This window comes from Uranotaenia lowii, chromosome 3, assembly GCF_029784155.1.
Source record: "Uranotaenia lowii strain MFRU-FL chromosome 3, ASM2978415v1, whole genome shotgun sequence".
Lineage (NCBI taxonomy): Eukaryota > Metazoa > Arthropoda > Insecta > Diptera > Culicidae > Uranotaenia > Uranotaenia lowii.
Window position 1 is genome coordinate 29162014 of NC_073693.1, and position 16060 is coordinate 29178073.

At 33.7% G+C, this 16060-nt stretch overlaps 1 protein-coding gene across 8 annotated transcripts in view; it reads right to left on the minus strand.

Moving 5' to 3' along the window:
• Positions 1-15099, minus strand: part of LOC129756706 (novel acetylcholine receptor chaperone) — a 52368-nt gene extending 37269 nt beyond the window's left edge. Inside the window, exons 1-2 of one of the 8 annotated variants that reach the window (XM_055753697.1) lie at positions 14853-15099; positions 13632-14099 (exon numbers count right to left, since the gene is read on the minus strand). In XM_055753697.1, coding sequence (XP_055609672.1) covers positions 13632-13799 — 168 coding nt within the window. In that variant the 5' untranslated portion in view covers positions 13800-14099; positions 14853-15099. Of the gene's footprint in view, positions 1-13631 lie in introns of all 8 variants that reach the window. The other 7 variants (XM_055753694.1, XM_055753689.1, XM_055753696.1 and 4 more) reach the window with 7 other exon arrangements.
• Between the last annotated feature and the right edge of the window lie 961 nt (positions 15100-16060).

Sequence of the window (16060 nt, forward strand, 5' to 3'; positions counted from 1 at the left end):
CATTTTTGTTCAATTAGATATTTCTCCTGTAGAGTAGTATATCATAGCCTGTTAAACATGATTTAAATAGAAAAAATAAAAGCTTTGAAATAAAGAGTCTCTCTTTGTGATAACCTTTGAATAAATTTCAAATTGGAATTTATTGATACAGTTTTAATTGCATTGCAAGTCCCGATTATGATGAAAAGCATCTCAAACCCCCTTTCTATTTCTTGATACAATTAAAGTGACTAGTCAATTTTAAAAAGAGAATGCATTTATATTTAGCACAGATCGAACGATTATGGTTTTAAAATTTGGTAGAAAATCCTTCAAGGCCATTTTGTAATTGGACGTTTTCGATGATTGGACGAACTCAGTGGTCCCATCCGATACAACGATAATTAAAAGTTATAATCCAATTTTAGATTTGATAAAAAAACATCGTTATTTTTATAATTTATTACGACTCTACATTAAAGAACAAAATTAACTACTTACACAAGATAACAGCATTTTTATGCATGTGTTATATAACTGATTTTAAATGATTTTGACATCATGAATTCGAATATTTCGTCAGATTTTGTCAACCAACTCTAGTTTCGGTGCTATGACTCGAGGAAATGTGACTATTTACCTATTTTTTTACTGAAATCAGTCATTAATTGATGATAAACTAGATAAAATACGATTTTAAAGCTTTTTATTATCCTTTTTTAATGAAGGATCCAGACTTTGCCTGGATATTCTTGTTTCAGAGACGCAATGCTTTAGATAAAAAAGTAATGTCTGACATCGCTAATGAGCGATTTTAACTTTTTAGTATTAAAGATTTGAATCTATTTAACAACTTTGTTGAAGTCTGCAAAACGTTCTTGCATTTCTCTTAGTCATCGGGAAAATTGATCATTGATTCGAAACCTTTATTTTCAACATCTTTGTATGTAATATTTTATAATTTTTTTCACAAAAGGGCACAAATTTACTAAATTAAATTTTAAATATTTTCAAATGTTGCCTTATGCTATCAATAATTGATCCTTCATTTAATTATTATTCAATTGTTACTTAAAAATTTTTCTTAAATTTTGGGAATAATATGCCCTTCAAGAAATTAAAAACAGTTTTTCGATTTATTTATACATGCTTCGTTGCAAATTGATTACTTTTATAAAAGAATGGATTAAATTTAATTTCATTCGTTTCAGATTTAATAAAGCTAGGATGAATGCTAAAAAATAATATTAACTAAAATAAAACTCTTTGGTCGCAATTCACAATCACAATAAATTTCGGGATAAATTAAAACAACACGATATTCCCGAATCAATATTTAGAAAAACCAAACAGAATAATAAAAAATATCAGAGTTTTAAAATCGGGTTTAAATCAATAGCGATATTGATTAAAAACTGATCTCAAATATTTGTTTTACGTAAAACATATACATAGTTAACAGGAAAAACAGATAATTGAAAAGTTTCTTAAAAAGTTCTTCTCATCAACAAGAAGTGTATTATTTTCAACAACATATAACATACGAAAATCATCTCTACATCAACATTTTCTTGCGTGAAATATAATTTTATATTCGCAGGTTGATGTTGTATCAAAGGATATTGAAAAAAGTGGGTTAAAAAAGTTTTAATTTCTTCTCTAATAATGAAATAGTACCTGGTACCTAGTTCAATGAGATCAAATTGAAGGAGGAGGTGCAGTGTGCAGCACCCCTTCCCTGTCTCACTCTTCCAAAATGATCGTTTTCACACTAGATGTTTAGTTAAGGTTCTTTTTGACATGATTGTTCTTATTTCCCATTTGTGCTAATCCGAGAAGAGGTTAGGAAATAATTTGTGCCTTTAGTGTATGTGCTGAAGTTTTCATAAAGGCAATATAAAATAAATGCTCATAATTATTTAAAAAAATATAAATAGGGAAGTTGATTTCCATTGGAGAATAAAAAGCCAAATGTACTCAGTTTTGAAAAAGTGTGAAATTAAAAGATGTGTATTTTGTGGCATGGATGGTGAATAAATTAGGAAGTTCAGTAGTTTTTAAGGAAATTTAAAGGTACCTAAACACGAAAGCCTAGCTGAGAGGATTGGGAAAGCAAATGAGAATTTGGATCAATGATTGGGAATTGACCTTTGCGAATTCCCAGTGTTCCTAAATATTCCCACAATAGATGAAAAGCTTAATATTTCAATTAAGTTCATATTATTATTTTGAAAATAAATGAGATGACATGCAGTTATAATGGTTATAAATGTGTATATTGGTTCAGAAATTGCATGAAGCGTGTTTCAGGTTTTTCCCCTACTTCATTAGGTTTTTCCAATCTATTTTCGACTGCTGCGATTGAATTTCAATCTATCGTACTCCACTCGAAAAAAAATTGAAATTTTGGACAATGATTTAAAATTTTTTTACTGATGATAAAAAATTATAATAATAATTAAAATGTATTATTTTTGTAAAAAAAAATATTTTTGAAAAATGTTAAACGAACTGTAAGTGCGCAAGGTTATCTTTAATGTTATTCATTGAATGATGTAACATATCCATATAGAAAAGGTAAGCATGTTGAATTAAGTTAACTTAAAAAATATTCTGATGCACTGGAATGCAGACACGGTATTCAGTGGTAAATTTCGTGTATTGAACAAGTTCAAGGGTTCCTCATAGAAACTCAACCTATAAGCTACCCACGACCATGAAAAATAACGGACAAAAACTGTGGAAGTCGTTCCTAACTATTTTAATAAATATATTAGTATTTCGCTTTGTTTATTTTATTTACTTCAGTCTGAATCCAGAATTCAGATGATGTCTCATTCTTGAACTGTTTCAAGCTATGCACCTATACGTAATCTAAAACCACAGATTCAAAATCGATGTAAAAACGTAAACGAAACAAAACAACCAAACGGTACCAATGAAGCACTCGACTGTTGACGGTTGTCAAGAGATGATTTATTCCGTTTGTAATGATCATAATCTATCACTCACCGGTATCTATTTTTAAAATCTCCCAGACTCTTCAATAATACACTAACCCAAATCCTTTCGCGAATGAATCAAACAGGTTTCTGCATGTAATTCTGATGGTGATCTCTCCCGACTACTCGAAAACAGTCCACTCGAATTCGCCAACAGAAAATTGCAACAACATTGTCAACCGATTAAACATAGCAATAAAAAAACACCCATGATTTTTTTTTCATCCTTCCTAGGGACCATTCAAATATAACGTAACACTTCAAGCGGGGAGCAGGTAAAGCAGCTTGTAACGCTTTGTGTATTTTGCTTAGAAGTTCTGAAAGGAATGTTTTGCGTTGAAGGGGAAAGGGGTCGAATATGCTCCAAATTGCGTTACGTAATATGTGATCGGTCCCCTTTCATATTTTTCCTGGCCAATATCGTATCTGCCACGTTGGCATAAACGCGTGTCACAATTGGGCGTCTTTTTTTCCCGCGAGTGTTGTGTGTGCTGTTTTCGGGTGCTAATTTTATCGCCAACTACAGCGACGTTATCTTGGCAATTTTAACGCGACGACAACGATGGTGGCGGCGTCAGATGAAAAACAGAAAATAGAATTGTCTGTTGAGTACAAATTTCGATGTGTTTTGGTGACAATTAAAAGGTACGTTTTGAGCGAGTTGGGATCCTTTTGTTTGCATCCCAAACACCGGGCAGAAATTTTTTTGTTTTGATAATGTACCTATAACTGTTTTGCGAGACCTTAAATTCCGAAGAAACAATATTTCTTAATATTTGAATGTACAATTTAGAAAATTTCTACAAATACTCTTGAAGAATGAACTTGAAAACTGTTAGCAAAACTTAAGAAAACAAATATTGAAAAGAAAACTAATTTTATTTACATAAAAACAACAACACAGTGTTGACAAAAAACGCACACACAATCCTGTTGGCACATGACCTACACACATTTTGCATACCGAATTGTTTGACACTGACCACAGGAGATTTATGCGCCATTTTGTCAGAACATAATGAGCCAGAAAAGAGGGGAAGCGAACAGAAGGAGGAGACGTTTTTCTAGAAACCTAACTCAAAAACAACAACATTCAACCTACAATTGATTTTCTTTTATTAATTTTCAAACTTGTTTATTTAAAATGGATTGGCCTTATGGATGAAGGAATCCAACTTTTTGATTAAACGAATTTAAAGTTGAACAAAAAGAAGATTCTTCTATAGTTTTCTTGTTGATTTGTTTTACCTTTTAAATTTACCGGTACTCCATTATATAGTAGCCACATATTTTCCCGGCAAAGTGGGATATTTTATGCTTATCCGCTATTGATTGTCAATATGACACTATTGGAAGGTTGGCGGCTTGTAACTTTATTCGGGTGCATCCAAATAAAGAACAATCTTCCTCAATGAATTATTGAAATCTTTAATTATGTATCTTAACTTTTTATGTATACGCATACTGAAAGCTCAGGAAAAAAAACTCTCTAATCAGTTCTTGAGTGTCAATTTGACACTTCTCGTTTAAACTGCTATATTTTTTTGTTTATCAACCAATTTTTACAGTTTATAGTTTTGAAAACCTCGTCATGTAACTCAAATATGTTTCTCAGACATTATTCACATACAACATCCAGTTTTCCATTATTAAAAGTGTAGGGAAAAAATTCAAAAAAACATGCTTCGGAACAAGACTGTAGATTAGCTCAGAAATGCTCAAAAAAATGTTACTTTATGTCCAAGAAAGCTGAAGTTAGAAGCTATACGTGGCACATAATGATATATTTTACAAAATTTGTTACTTAGTGGATATTTTACCTCTTTAATTTCAATAGTCGCGAATATTACTACTAGTATTTTTGCGCCATCTGCGAATGCAGATGTGCTAGCAGCCAAGATACTTTGCCCGGACTCTTACCCCAGGGGGGGACAATTTGTTTTCGCGCTCTACAGAGGGAAGAAGCAAACTGGCAATATCGTTGGGAATATACATAGGTCGGCTCTTTGAAAATCAATGCAAGCGCATTTCTATCCCAAAGATCTCAAAGGATTCAATAAAGTACAACGACTTACCAACGAATTGCCAACTACGTCTTCCGGGTGTCCAAACATAGGCCGTCGGATTGCCTCTTCAGTCAGACATGGGTTAGTATTGAATCACCACACTTCTGTCGACTTCCGATACTATTACGAAGGCTATCGATTTTCAACTCGCAATGTACTACGGCAACAATTCCAAACCACGGCGATTTTCTACTTCCGTTAAAACTCTAAATAGCTACGACTCTTTAGCAACATCCGACTCATAAAAAGGTTCCAGGGATAGAGAGCTGGTTCATGTCTTGCCAGCTTTCAGGAAAACTTTTCCCACCGCCCTTCTTCTGAGGTTTTTCCTCAAACCCAATGCCCAGACAATGCAAAAAAAAGACGCGCGAGTAGTTTAAGCATTTTTTGGTGGTCGTAGTCGACCATCCCTTAGTTAGCCATTGTGCTTCAAGGACGCCCTCTCGATCTTAGGTCAAGAAGCGTCGCTCACACTAAGTAAATCTAGATCTTCAAAGAGGTTCACTAAAATTACTAATGATATAGCCAATAAGCTTCGGGAGCATTTGTTGCCACGCAACAAATTACAAAAGTGGTGTAAAAACCAATCTTTCAATCACGTCAAAATTGTTTAAGTCACACTAGATAAATTTTGAAAAAAGGATTTAAAAGTTGACGTAATTTGGCACATTTTTGAAATTTTTAGATTGTCAAAATACTAAACACAGAATTTTTGCCAAATTTTTGAGGCCAGATTTTTATCGAACCTTTTTTTTTTAATTTACATTTTTTTCAGATTTTCTGAACTTAAATTCAACTTTGCACTGGATTTTGACTATATTAACGCAAAATTTCTGCAATAAATTTATATTCACCAGAAAACCAATTTTATACCGATTCTAGTGGTGTAATAACATGAGTGAATAATGTCTGAGAAACATACTTGAGTTACATTACGAGGTTTCCAAAACTATTAACTGTAAAAATCGGTTGGGAAACAATAGAGATAACAGTCAGGAGTGTCAAATTGACGCTATAGGGACTGTAACGGGGAAAAATTTCTGGGACGGATAAGAGCTAAGCAAAAACTATTAGCCTCTTTTCTATGGCAAAATTAGCATATTAACTACACAGATACCAAAATATACCAATATATTCTACCCACTAAATAATCAATGCTGTTCGGAGTTATTGCAATAAAAAAAATTCAATTTTACAAAAACAACTCGAAAATTAACCTGTATGTTAGACCATATCTATCCAACTTCTTACATCTATCCCTGTTGAATCTAAAATATTTTAGTTAAGAGTTATTATTTTGAAACAGTCGTAGCCAGAGTTGCCAACTGATTTTCAAAAAACTCTGGAAGAGTTTGAAAAAATGTCTGAAATGTTGTCCCTTATTGTATGTAATTCCCTATTCTAATCATTTCCTGCCGTATTACACAATAACAATTTTGAATTTTGATAGTTTGGTAGGACAATTTATGTCCAAACTCAAAAGTCTGGAATTCTCTGGAAGAAAGTGTGGAAGTCTGGAAACTTGAAAAGTTGTCTGACAAAATCTGGAAGGTTGACATGACTGGTCGTAGCATGAATCGATACATTGGTTAAATTTAGACTTTTTTGTTTGATGTCTTATTAAAATCCTTTTTTCAGGTTGAAATTAGTCAAAGTTAAAATGAAATTAAGGTATGCGGGTTCAAATTTGACGTGAAAATTACATTAAAAATTCAAAATTTCGATCGCAGCTAACCGCTGTTCTGGTGTTTATCGAAGGTTTAGTTCCCAAGCGACGCATAACAAATTTTGTAGTATGGTAACTTATTGGAAACTTCGCTGGCTAAGATTTTTCTCAAGAACGCAAAGCGAAGTTTCTTTAGCATTGGGAAATACAGACTCAAGAGAAACCGGAAATATGAATATCTCCGAACAAAATTCAGACAAGACTGGCAACCCTGTCACGTTTACGTTGTTTATACTTTTCGCAGTGAAGATTTTCAATTATATTTCCGAAAACTAGGGTGAAAATGTTTGCAACGCATGTAAATTCGAAGTTTTAGTGTTGTATTTGGGGAAAGTGAATGGAATCCGGCGATTTAGAATGTATTTAGTGGATATAAATACGGAATCAAATGCTCTAAACAGCAAGGAAGGGGGCTGGTACTACGCCCCCCGGCTCAACACAGGAATGCAGTCGTGGAAACAAGTCGCTGGAAGGAATCTCATCAGAGCGATACTTTTAGCCGCACATCATTTAAGATGAGTATTTTTTTGTTTTCTATGTTTTTTTAATAAATGTTAGTTTAAAATTAAAAAGACAGTTTTGTTTATTAGGTATAGTTGCATGAAAACTGTCACAATTTCTCAAGGACCGAAATATTTCCCCTGACGAAATATTTCAACAACTCAATATTTTATGAAAACATAGATTGGTTCAATGATGCGAAAAATTGTGTACAAGTTGCTTGAAAAATGCTTTACAATCTCTTCCACGATAGCGGGCTTATTTTGCATATGTTCAGGCGTTTATCTGCCGTAGACGAATCAAGTTCAAAAATAGATGGCACTGTCGATCCAATTGGTTAGGAAAACAAAAATAACATCATGATACATTTTTTCTTTATCAGTTGACTTATTATATTCTTTCGTATACACTCATCTTAAAACTAACGAATAGCTTATAATAAACACTATTATTATTTGATTTCATTTTTCAGCATACTTTTTCGTACAGTTAGGTTCTTTCAGCGATTCAAATCTAAGAAAAGAGTCGATTAACATTGTTATGGTCTCTATGCTATAATGTTCTCAGATCCATCAATAGAACTCTCAATAAAGCAGTATTTTCACCGTTATCACTACTTAAAATAAGAAAATATATTTAAATCTAAAAGTTTCAATGTTTTTAATCAAAAACAATTTCTTACAGTGCCATACTCACGGTTCATAATAAAAGATTCGCTAATTCGTATTTTCTGTGATCATAGTGTGAACTATTGGTGTTTCAAATTATCCATATCTTTTATTGACTTCTCGTTATCAGAAGAATCTGATCAAGATAGCAAGAGAAGGAGGTGTACATAAACATGTTTCAGCAAATCGTATATTTACAGGTTATTTGTTACAACATGTTAACTTTGATTTTTCAATTATTATTCAACTGCTATTAGGTGAGAGTCTAGTTTAATAATTCCACCCCACAGAATCGTATTTTTTCCAGGTCAACTTTCAAAATTCATAAACAGTCTACCCAATCATCGCCAAACCATCATATTTTTAATTCATGCAAAAATAAATAATTTATTGCAGGACATCAAATCTATATGGAATGCACGCTAATGGTTTTTTTTTTCACGAATTAGTATATCTATACGTATTCCTTATTATTATCAAATTATTCTTGTATCATGTATCTAATTAATTTTTAAATATTTATACAGTTGCATAGCTTATAGCTGCTTTGACTTAATTTGTTGTTTTGTAATAAATCATTTATTTCTAGATTCTACAGCCACAAGGAAATTTCGAGACGCTATTACCATAAATGATTTATTTCAGCTATCACAAATTCATTTCCGATTATTCCTAGAGTTTGGGTTCTAACCATTCAACTATTTCAGGACTAATTTTACCTTAGATGTACGATAGGCGATCTGATCGAGTGTGAAAGGAGGTCAGCTGTTATATTTTGTATTAATTTACCATATTTTAATTTTGTCCCATCTGCTCGAGATTGCCGTTATAACTTTATTTATTAATTTATATATCGTATTACTTGCAATTTAAGATTAAGCACATTTTAGATTAATTTATTTATCCATTCATTAATTTACATAAATGATTCAATTTTATGAAGATCGAATATAATTCAAATACTGATACTCTAAATTGCAAAATCATTCATAGTACGCTGAAATATGTTCTTTTCAGCTCGTTACATCTTTATTGTAAAAAAGAAAGTATTTTTGCAGAATTAGAAGTCTTCATCACGAATCGGCAAAAATAACTAATTTTAAATTAGCATTATAATTCAAGTCATGAACAAACCTAACCATTATTTTCTGCATCGTCATTTTAATCCGCAATACAATTATTGCAACTATTATTCTGAATGCTGAAGATATTAAAATGTATTGATTCTTTTTATAATATTAACCAAATATTTCAGAAACAATATTTTCATGGATTTAAGTGTTGTTATTATTTGTAGTTTCTGTTAAATATTTATTCAGTATTTTTTCATACGCAACTACTAAAAATTAAAACCCAAAATTCATTTTTACTAGCACTTGGAGTTAACTGTTTAAATTTGCATTTGACATAACATAAGATAATCTTACATTTTCTTCAAACTTTACTGAAACTAATCATATTTATTTTCAGCATCGAGAATGCAGTATATCATTTGGAGAAAACTATCCCACAATATGTATTACTCTTCCACTCTATCATTCCATTCAATGACATTTTTTTATACTAATTTTCACATGATTATTATTGAATTTTAATGGTTTTTCTTCCTTCACAGGTTTGCAAAATAATACATCTCATTCGATGATGTAATTTTTTTTTTATTATTATTTCATATAAAATTATGTATTTTTTTAAACTATGTTTTATTATATTACTTTTCATTATATTTTATTACAATATACTGCATTATATTATATTATTTCGTTTAACAACATTTAACTTATTTTATCGTTAATATATTGTAACAACAAGGGCAGGGGCATCTGGGTATCCTCGTTTTACAAAAAGAGCGGGTTACCGTGTATGCTAGTACCGTATTGAATACTAGACGTTCCTCAATTTATGTCAAGGGAATTTGGCATGGTTGAGAAAAATAAAGTATTTGATTACTTTTTGTAAAATAAGGACGCACTCTTTTTTCGGGAGCCTTGGCGGCGGGATTATAATTTGCTTGCGATCTTGGTTAGTCAACAACATGGTTATAGCTTCTCGAGACTTTTCCCCTTTTAACCCTGGATACCGTAAGTGCCTCTGCTTACGACTCCGTTCCCTTAGAAGTCTCATTGAGTGGTTATGATTGTGTTGCGTGGTAGCCAAGATGGACGTGTGGGTTATTTTTTTTGCCACAACCGCGGCGCTGCCGTAAACCCAAGGTGGATTCAATACATACATACATACATATGAATATCTCCGAACAAAATTTGGCATTTCCTATACAAAACTAATCGTAACTCACGTAAGTAGGTTTTTTAATTTAATCAAAAATTTTAGAATAATATGAAATTTGGAAAACTTTTTCACTCACTCATTCATTGAGAAATTTGTTGAATTGAATGGAATATAAATGACAATGATGCATCAATCTTCCATATTTTTGAACAGAATTTATAATAAAGTGTATAAATTCAGGAATAAGAAGAATCCCAAAATTTGGTTAACGAAAAAAAATAGGAGTAATAGTTTTAGGTATAAAGGTTAAAGACACATTCCACGCGCTTGTACCGCTCACAAGTGATTTTCATAGCGTATAAAAAAATCTCAAACTTGTCAATAATTTTGATAATTCAAATTACACAAAACCAACAAAAAGAGAAATTTTTTTATCATGTTTTATATAATTAAGAAAATCAATTTTGTTGGAAAAAATGTAATTGTTGACAACTTTTTCAAAATAACTAATAAAAAAAATATATGGATTGTTCTTTTTTTAACCTTTTTAATACGTTTTGAAGCCAACAAACACTGCTTCATTGTGAAGAAAAAGATTTTTTTATATCAAATGGGGTTGTTTTAAGAACAAAAACAGTCGCAAATGAGTGAATTCACGTCACAAAAAAAGGAGACTTTTTAATTTTACGAGAAAACTTCAACATTGTAGAACAATAAAAAAAATAAGATTTTCTTTGAAAATGATGAGAGAATTTTGAAACACTGAATATTATAGAAATCGGTTGGAATCCAGCTGAGTTACAACATCGCAAATGAGTGAATTCACGTCACAAAATTTTATTTTTTGTAAAATTTTATAAGAAAAATATGCTCGGAAAGCTGTTTTGACCCTCCAGATGGTCAGATTTTTACAAATCGAACATAATTTAGTTGTTTTTTTAGTTGTTCGTTATTTTCAATTAAAAATAAAAAAAAATCAAATAAAGACTGTGAGAAACAGTAATTTTAACGTGTGATTCCTCAATATGTTGCTATTCAAGTGTCAGTCAAAATATGGAAAAAGTTAGACGAAGATACTGAAAATTTTTGTATTAACAAGATAGAAGAACATAATATCATTTTTAAAAGTGTTCATAAAATTTTAAAGCTCTAAAGAGTTTTTCAGATAACTTGAAATTTCGTGACGTGAATTCAGTACACTACCCTGTACCGTTTCAACTGAGTAAATTCGCGTCACAATTTTAAAGAGGCATAACTTTGGTTATTCTATAGAGAAGTTATGCACACCAAATTGTGGAAAAGCGTTTTCTCTACAACTTGTTTAAAGACACCAATATCCTATTCCCACAAAGAGAACAGGAAATGCAAGTGGTATGTAATGAAGTTTTTTCTTTTCCTGAACCATACTTGCATCGATTTTAGAACCATTAAAACATTTTATTCAAATATGTCGTTCAGAAAATTGCAGTTACTTTTTTTTTTTATTTTCCTCTATATTCTAGCAACCACAGGCATCAAGTCAAGGGTGAGTTTTTATTGGATTGGTTGATATTTCATGAAAGATTCTTATCAAAACTCTTTTTAAGGTGGCGGATGATCAAAAAAGGATTGGTCGATTTTGGATCGATTTTTAGAAGATCGATCTTTTCAACTCAGATTTTCGAGTTTTTGGATCGATTCTTTAGCAAGGAAAAAATATATTAGATCGGTTTATTTTCTAATCGATCTTTCGTTTTTTTTGGATCCCTTTTCGCGCTGAACCGATACATTTGTATCCAATCTAGATGACCCACTTAATGTTAAACAGTGCCAACTGTTGAGCATCTTGCCAGATTATTGCCCAAATATTTAATACTAAATCTAGAAATTGTTCAGTCTGGTCCGATTGCGTGATTTTTTTTTGATAAAATCCAGGTATTGCCGGAGTTTTTCACCTTATTTGCAAAACCAAACAAATTTGAACTTTTCTAATGTTTCATTTTTGCACTCGAGAAATTCAATTCAAATTTAATATATCTGGTTTCATTAAATATCTGGGATTTCCTCAAATTTACTCGGATGTATCCCCGGATTTTGGGATGTGAATTTGATAAATTTGCCCGGATTTTGACAGGTTTCCAGATAAAATAGCTTGGCTAGGATACGCACGGGGAATATTCTGGCAATCTTAATCAATGCGATATTGAAATTTGATTGGCTTCTGTGGAGTTTTTGTATGCAGATTTCGATACATCGTTAATAAAAGTAGCTCTCCCTTGTTAACCCTGGAAAAGATCGATTCATCAGAGATTAATCCTCCAGCTCCGATTTTTTGAAGATGGAACGACTAGACTACCGTGTTACAAAATCGATCTTGGAGATCGATCTTTTCTTGAAGATCGAACAATCCTAGATCAAAGTGTTCATCAGCTTTGTTGGCACAAAGCTGCCATCCCAAAGCCGGTGTTGAAATATTGATAAAAAAAATCATGTTCCTAAAAAGAATTGCTGGAAACCGGCAATTATGTTTGCTATTTTATTTTCCAGAAATCCAAATTTATGGATATTTTGCAGGAAAGTCAGCGGGACAAACACCAGCCAAAAAAAATTGCTGTATAGACAAAGGAAGATGAAAAAACACGGGCCAACCACCAGAAGCAAGCGTGAAAAAATCGTATGAATCGACCAAGCGCTGTGCGCTTTTGATAGAATTCAAGATTAAATCCTCATAGGAAGAACATGACAAATAACCGTCGTTCTAAAATTGAATCGGCTATAATACATGGCAAAGTGGTGCGACTGCCAAGACGAGCTATGTCAGTTGTTTTGAGTTCGATGCTCACTCTCCAGTAGCATTTTTTTTTATTTTCTTGTTTCTGGCATGTATAATCCAATAAGATGTATCTCTTGATACAAAAAATCTTGTATCGCTTGAATATTTCTATGTTGTGGTCATGCATCATTTAGCTTGAGAGTTTGAGTGTTTATGCCAGTAGTCACGAATGCAATTAGGTATCTCATCTTTGACGCTGTGCACGTTTCAACACAGTTTTGGCATAGAATAAGCTCTAACAAGAATTGAAAATTTGAAAACTCTTTATGGTTGTGAAAATATGTTTAAATCGTCGCTTCTACTGTAAATTCTACCCGCTCATTTTCACCATCTTTCATTTCTTCTAAATTTCTATCCATTTAAAAAGAATTCATAATCTTTAAGTGTGTTTAAGTGTGTTATTTGATTTAAAATAAGATAAATACACTGCATCAGGACATTGAGAATCAGAACAGGGCTTTACTAAGCCCATTGTAAAAAACCGACTCATCATGTTTAAGTTTAGGATTAAAAAATTTTTTTCTACTTGCTGGTTTTCGACAATCTCATAAGCCATTCAAACCCTAATAAAATAGATTTTCTTATTTTATTATCGGTGTTCAGTATTAACTGTCCATAGTCCTTAAAAATAAACAAAATACTGCTTACCAGATCTCGATGCAGATCTTTGCTGATGTGCGGCGTCAGCTTCATCAGTCCGATGAAGATGAAAAACAGCCCCAGCAGGATGGAGAGGCTCTTCAGCACTATCGAACCCATCCTCTGTGAGTTCTGGAGGCTGGATGTCGTCGGTGCTGGTCCTGCAGCGGTCGTCATGGTTGCTTCTGTTTCTTTTGGTTATCTGGATGTCTCCGAATCGGTTGTTATTTTTCGCGGTGCCTCAAGTAAAAATATTTCACTTCGGTTGCTTTTCTTCGAAGAGGAACGGCTCTACTCTATAGGAGATACACTTTTGAGATGATTTTTTTTTTTTGCTTGCTTGCTTGCTTCTGTAACCCCGCACTTTGCTTGGCTCTTTTGTGGCGTGCACTGACTTGTGTGAATTTGCCTTTTCTTATTTTGTTGTTGCAATTGTTGTTGCTTGCGGTCGTCGTTGAAATTTCTCGTATTTTTAAACTAAATAGAAATCACAGAAATTTTCACGTTTGGGTTAGCCAATAAACCAGCCAACATGCGCTGCTGCTGGCCCGATGTTTTCCTTCCGTTTTTTTCGTCCCTCCCTTGATGTTGGGCTGTGTTCTTCTCACACGGACCGTGACTGCTCCTGTGCCACTCCTGACTGGCGATGGTGGTCAGGAACTCACGATTCTTCCTGCGCTTGTCACACTGTGCACAAACACAGCCGCACACACACGTTCTCACCGTTACTTCACTCTCATCCTTTTTGCGGCAACATCCTGCCGGATCGATCGATTACTGACGGATCTTCGAAGTTGTTTCTCCTCTACGAGATTCCCCAAACGCCCCCACACCCGCTAGATTTTCTAGCGGTTATTTATTTTTAATCTTCCTCTGCACACAAAAATTCGCCTCTGTCAAGATGAAGCGAACGTGGGGGGATCAGGGATGATGATTTCTCTCAAAAATTAATCTTCTTACCACCCCGACTGGAGGTCACTTGCATTTAATTGATGAGAGATGAGTTTTTTCTTATTCCGGTACAATTCACTGCCAAGGATGATGATGGAAATTTAGCCTTCGGAGTGAGTATGGCGGGGTCCCGTCAAAATAATCGATTTCCGAAAAGAAAATAACCGGACAGAACTTAAGGGAACACCGCTAGGATGTAGCACTAAAAATTTGGAAAAGCAAATGAAAATCTACCACTTGCTACGGATCACAAAAAGGAGGGGATGCACACAAACCCACGTTCCGAAAAATCCGATGACAAAAATTCGAGCGGCGGCAATGAATGAATCTATCTCCGGCTTCAGAGGGAGACTGAAGGAAAATTTGGCTTTTGAAAACGCGTTTCTTTTTCGATTCGGTCGTGTTTCTCGTTCAGAACTCTACATCACACTGATTCGGAATGGCCGAGTCGAGTCAATCCGAGCCGCGTCGATTGATGAGACACTCAAGCAAGAGGAGCGTTAATTCGCTTCAACAAAGTCGCCAGTCAAAACAGACAGAAAACGATGGACGAGTGGCACAAACACACTTACTATGGAAACGCAGATCCTCTCTACGCCTCGTTTTGGCGGCGGAAAATTGCCATTAGATTTTCCCTACATTCGTATACCTAGAACGCACGTCGTTGTCCGGTCATCAGCCGTCAGTCGAATGCCGCAGCCGCCCGCCGGTGGGTGGTAGACAGTTTTCCTCCCCCTGACGAAGCTATCAACATCACCCAAAGTTCGGAGAGGTTTTCGCCTCTCATTCTGGGGTGAAAAATAGTGAGAATGCGCTCTGGTGAGATGAACTGACAGTTCCTTCACCTTCCCATTATGTTGAAGAGGAATTATACGGATGAGCATAACGCAAAGTGAGAATTTCGTCCTTTTTCACCATTTCACATTCTCTCTGCTCTCGCAAACTAACATTATGTTAAGAAGCATGTAATGAGAGATGATAAGATATCGAACAGAAATGCTAAAGCTTTTCAAGCCAACCACAGCGCCCGATGCGATGGTTGTGAGAACTACTGGAAAAGCTTTCTCTCAGTGCTTCCAATATGATTGGGATAAAGTTTTCCACACTCGATGAAAACGAAATGGGATAGAGTAAAACTGGTAGGGGGAAGTGTTCCTAAATGCGCATGTTGGGTAATATGCGCATACAGCCGATTGACGATATGGCTGGAGATTTATCATATCTAATCAGTGCAGTTTGAGGGTAACACGCTTTTATCACATGGCATGAAAAAATTCAATTGTTATATAAAGTCGAAAAAGTTTAAAAATTCAAACAAGATTTTTGTCAGTTTTGTTATAATATATTGAACTTTAATTATCGTGCGTACAGATTCTGTGAACAAAAATTTTAATGGTTTTTCTTTCTTATTCATCTGGGAATCGGAAATTCAACAAATTGAAGCTTTTAGCAAAGTTGTAAATGATAAGATACTGGAATAAGAGACA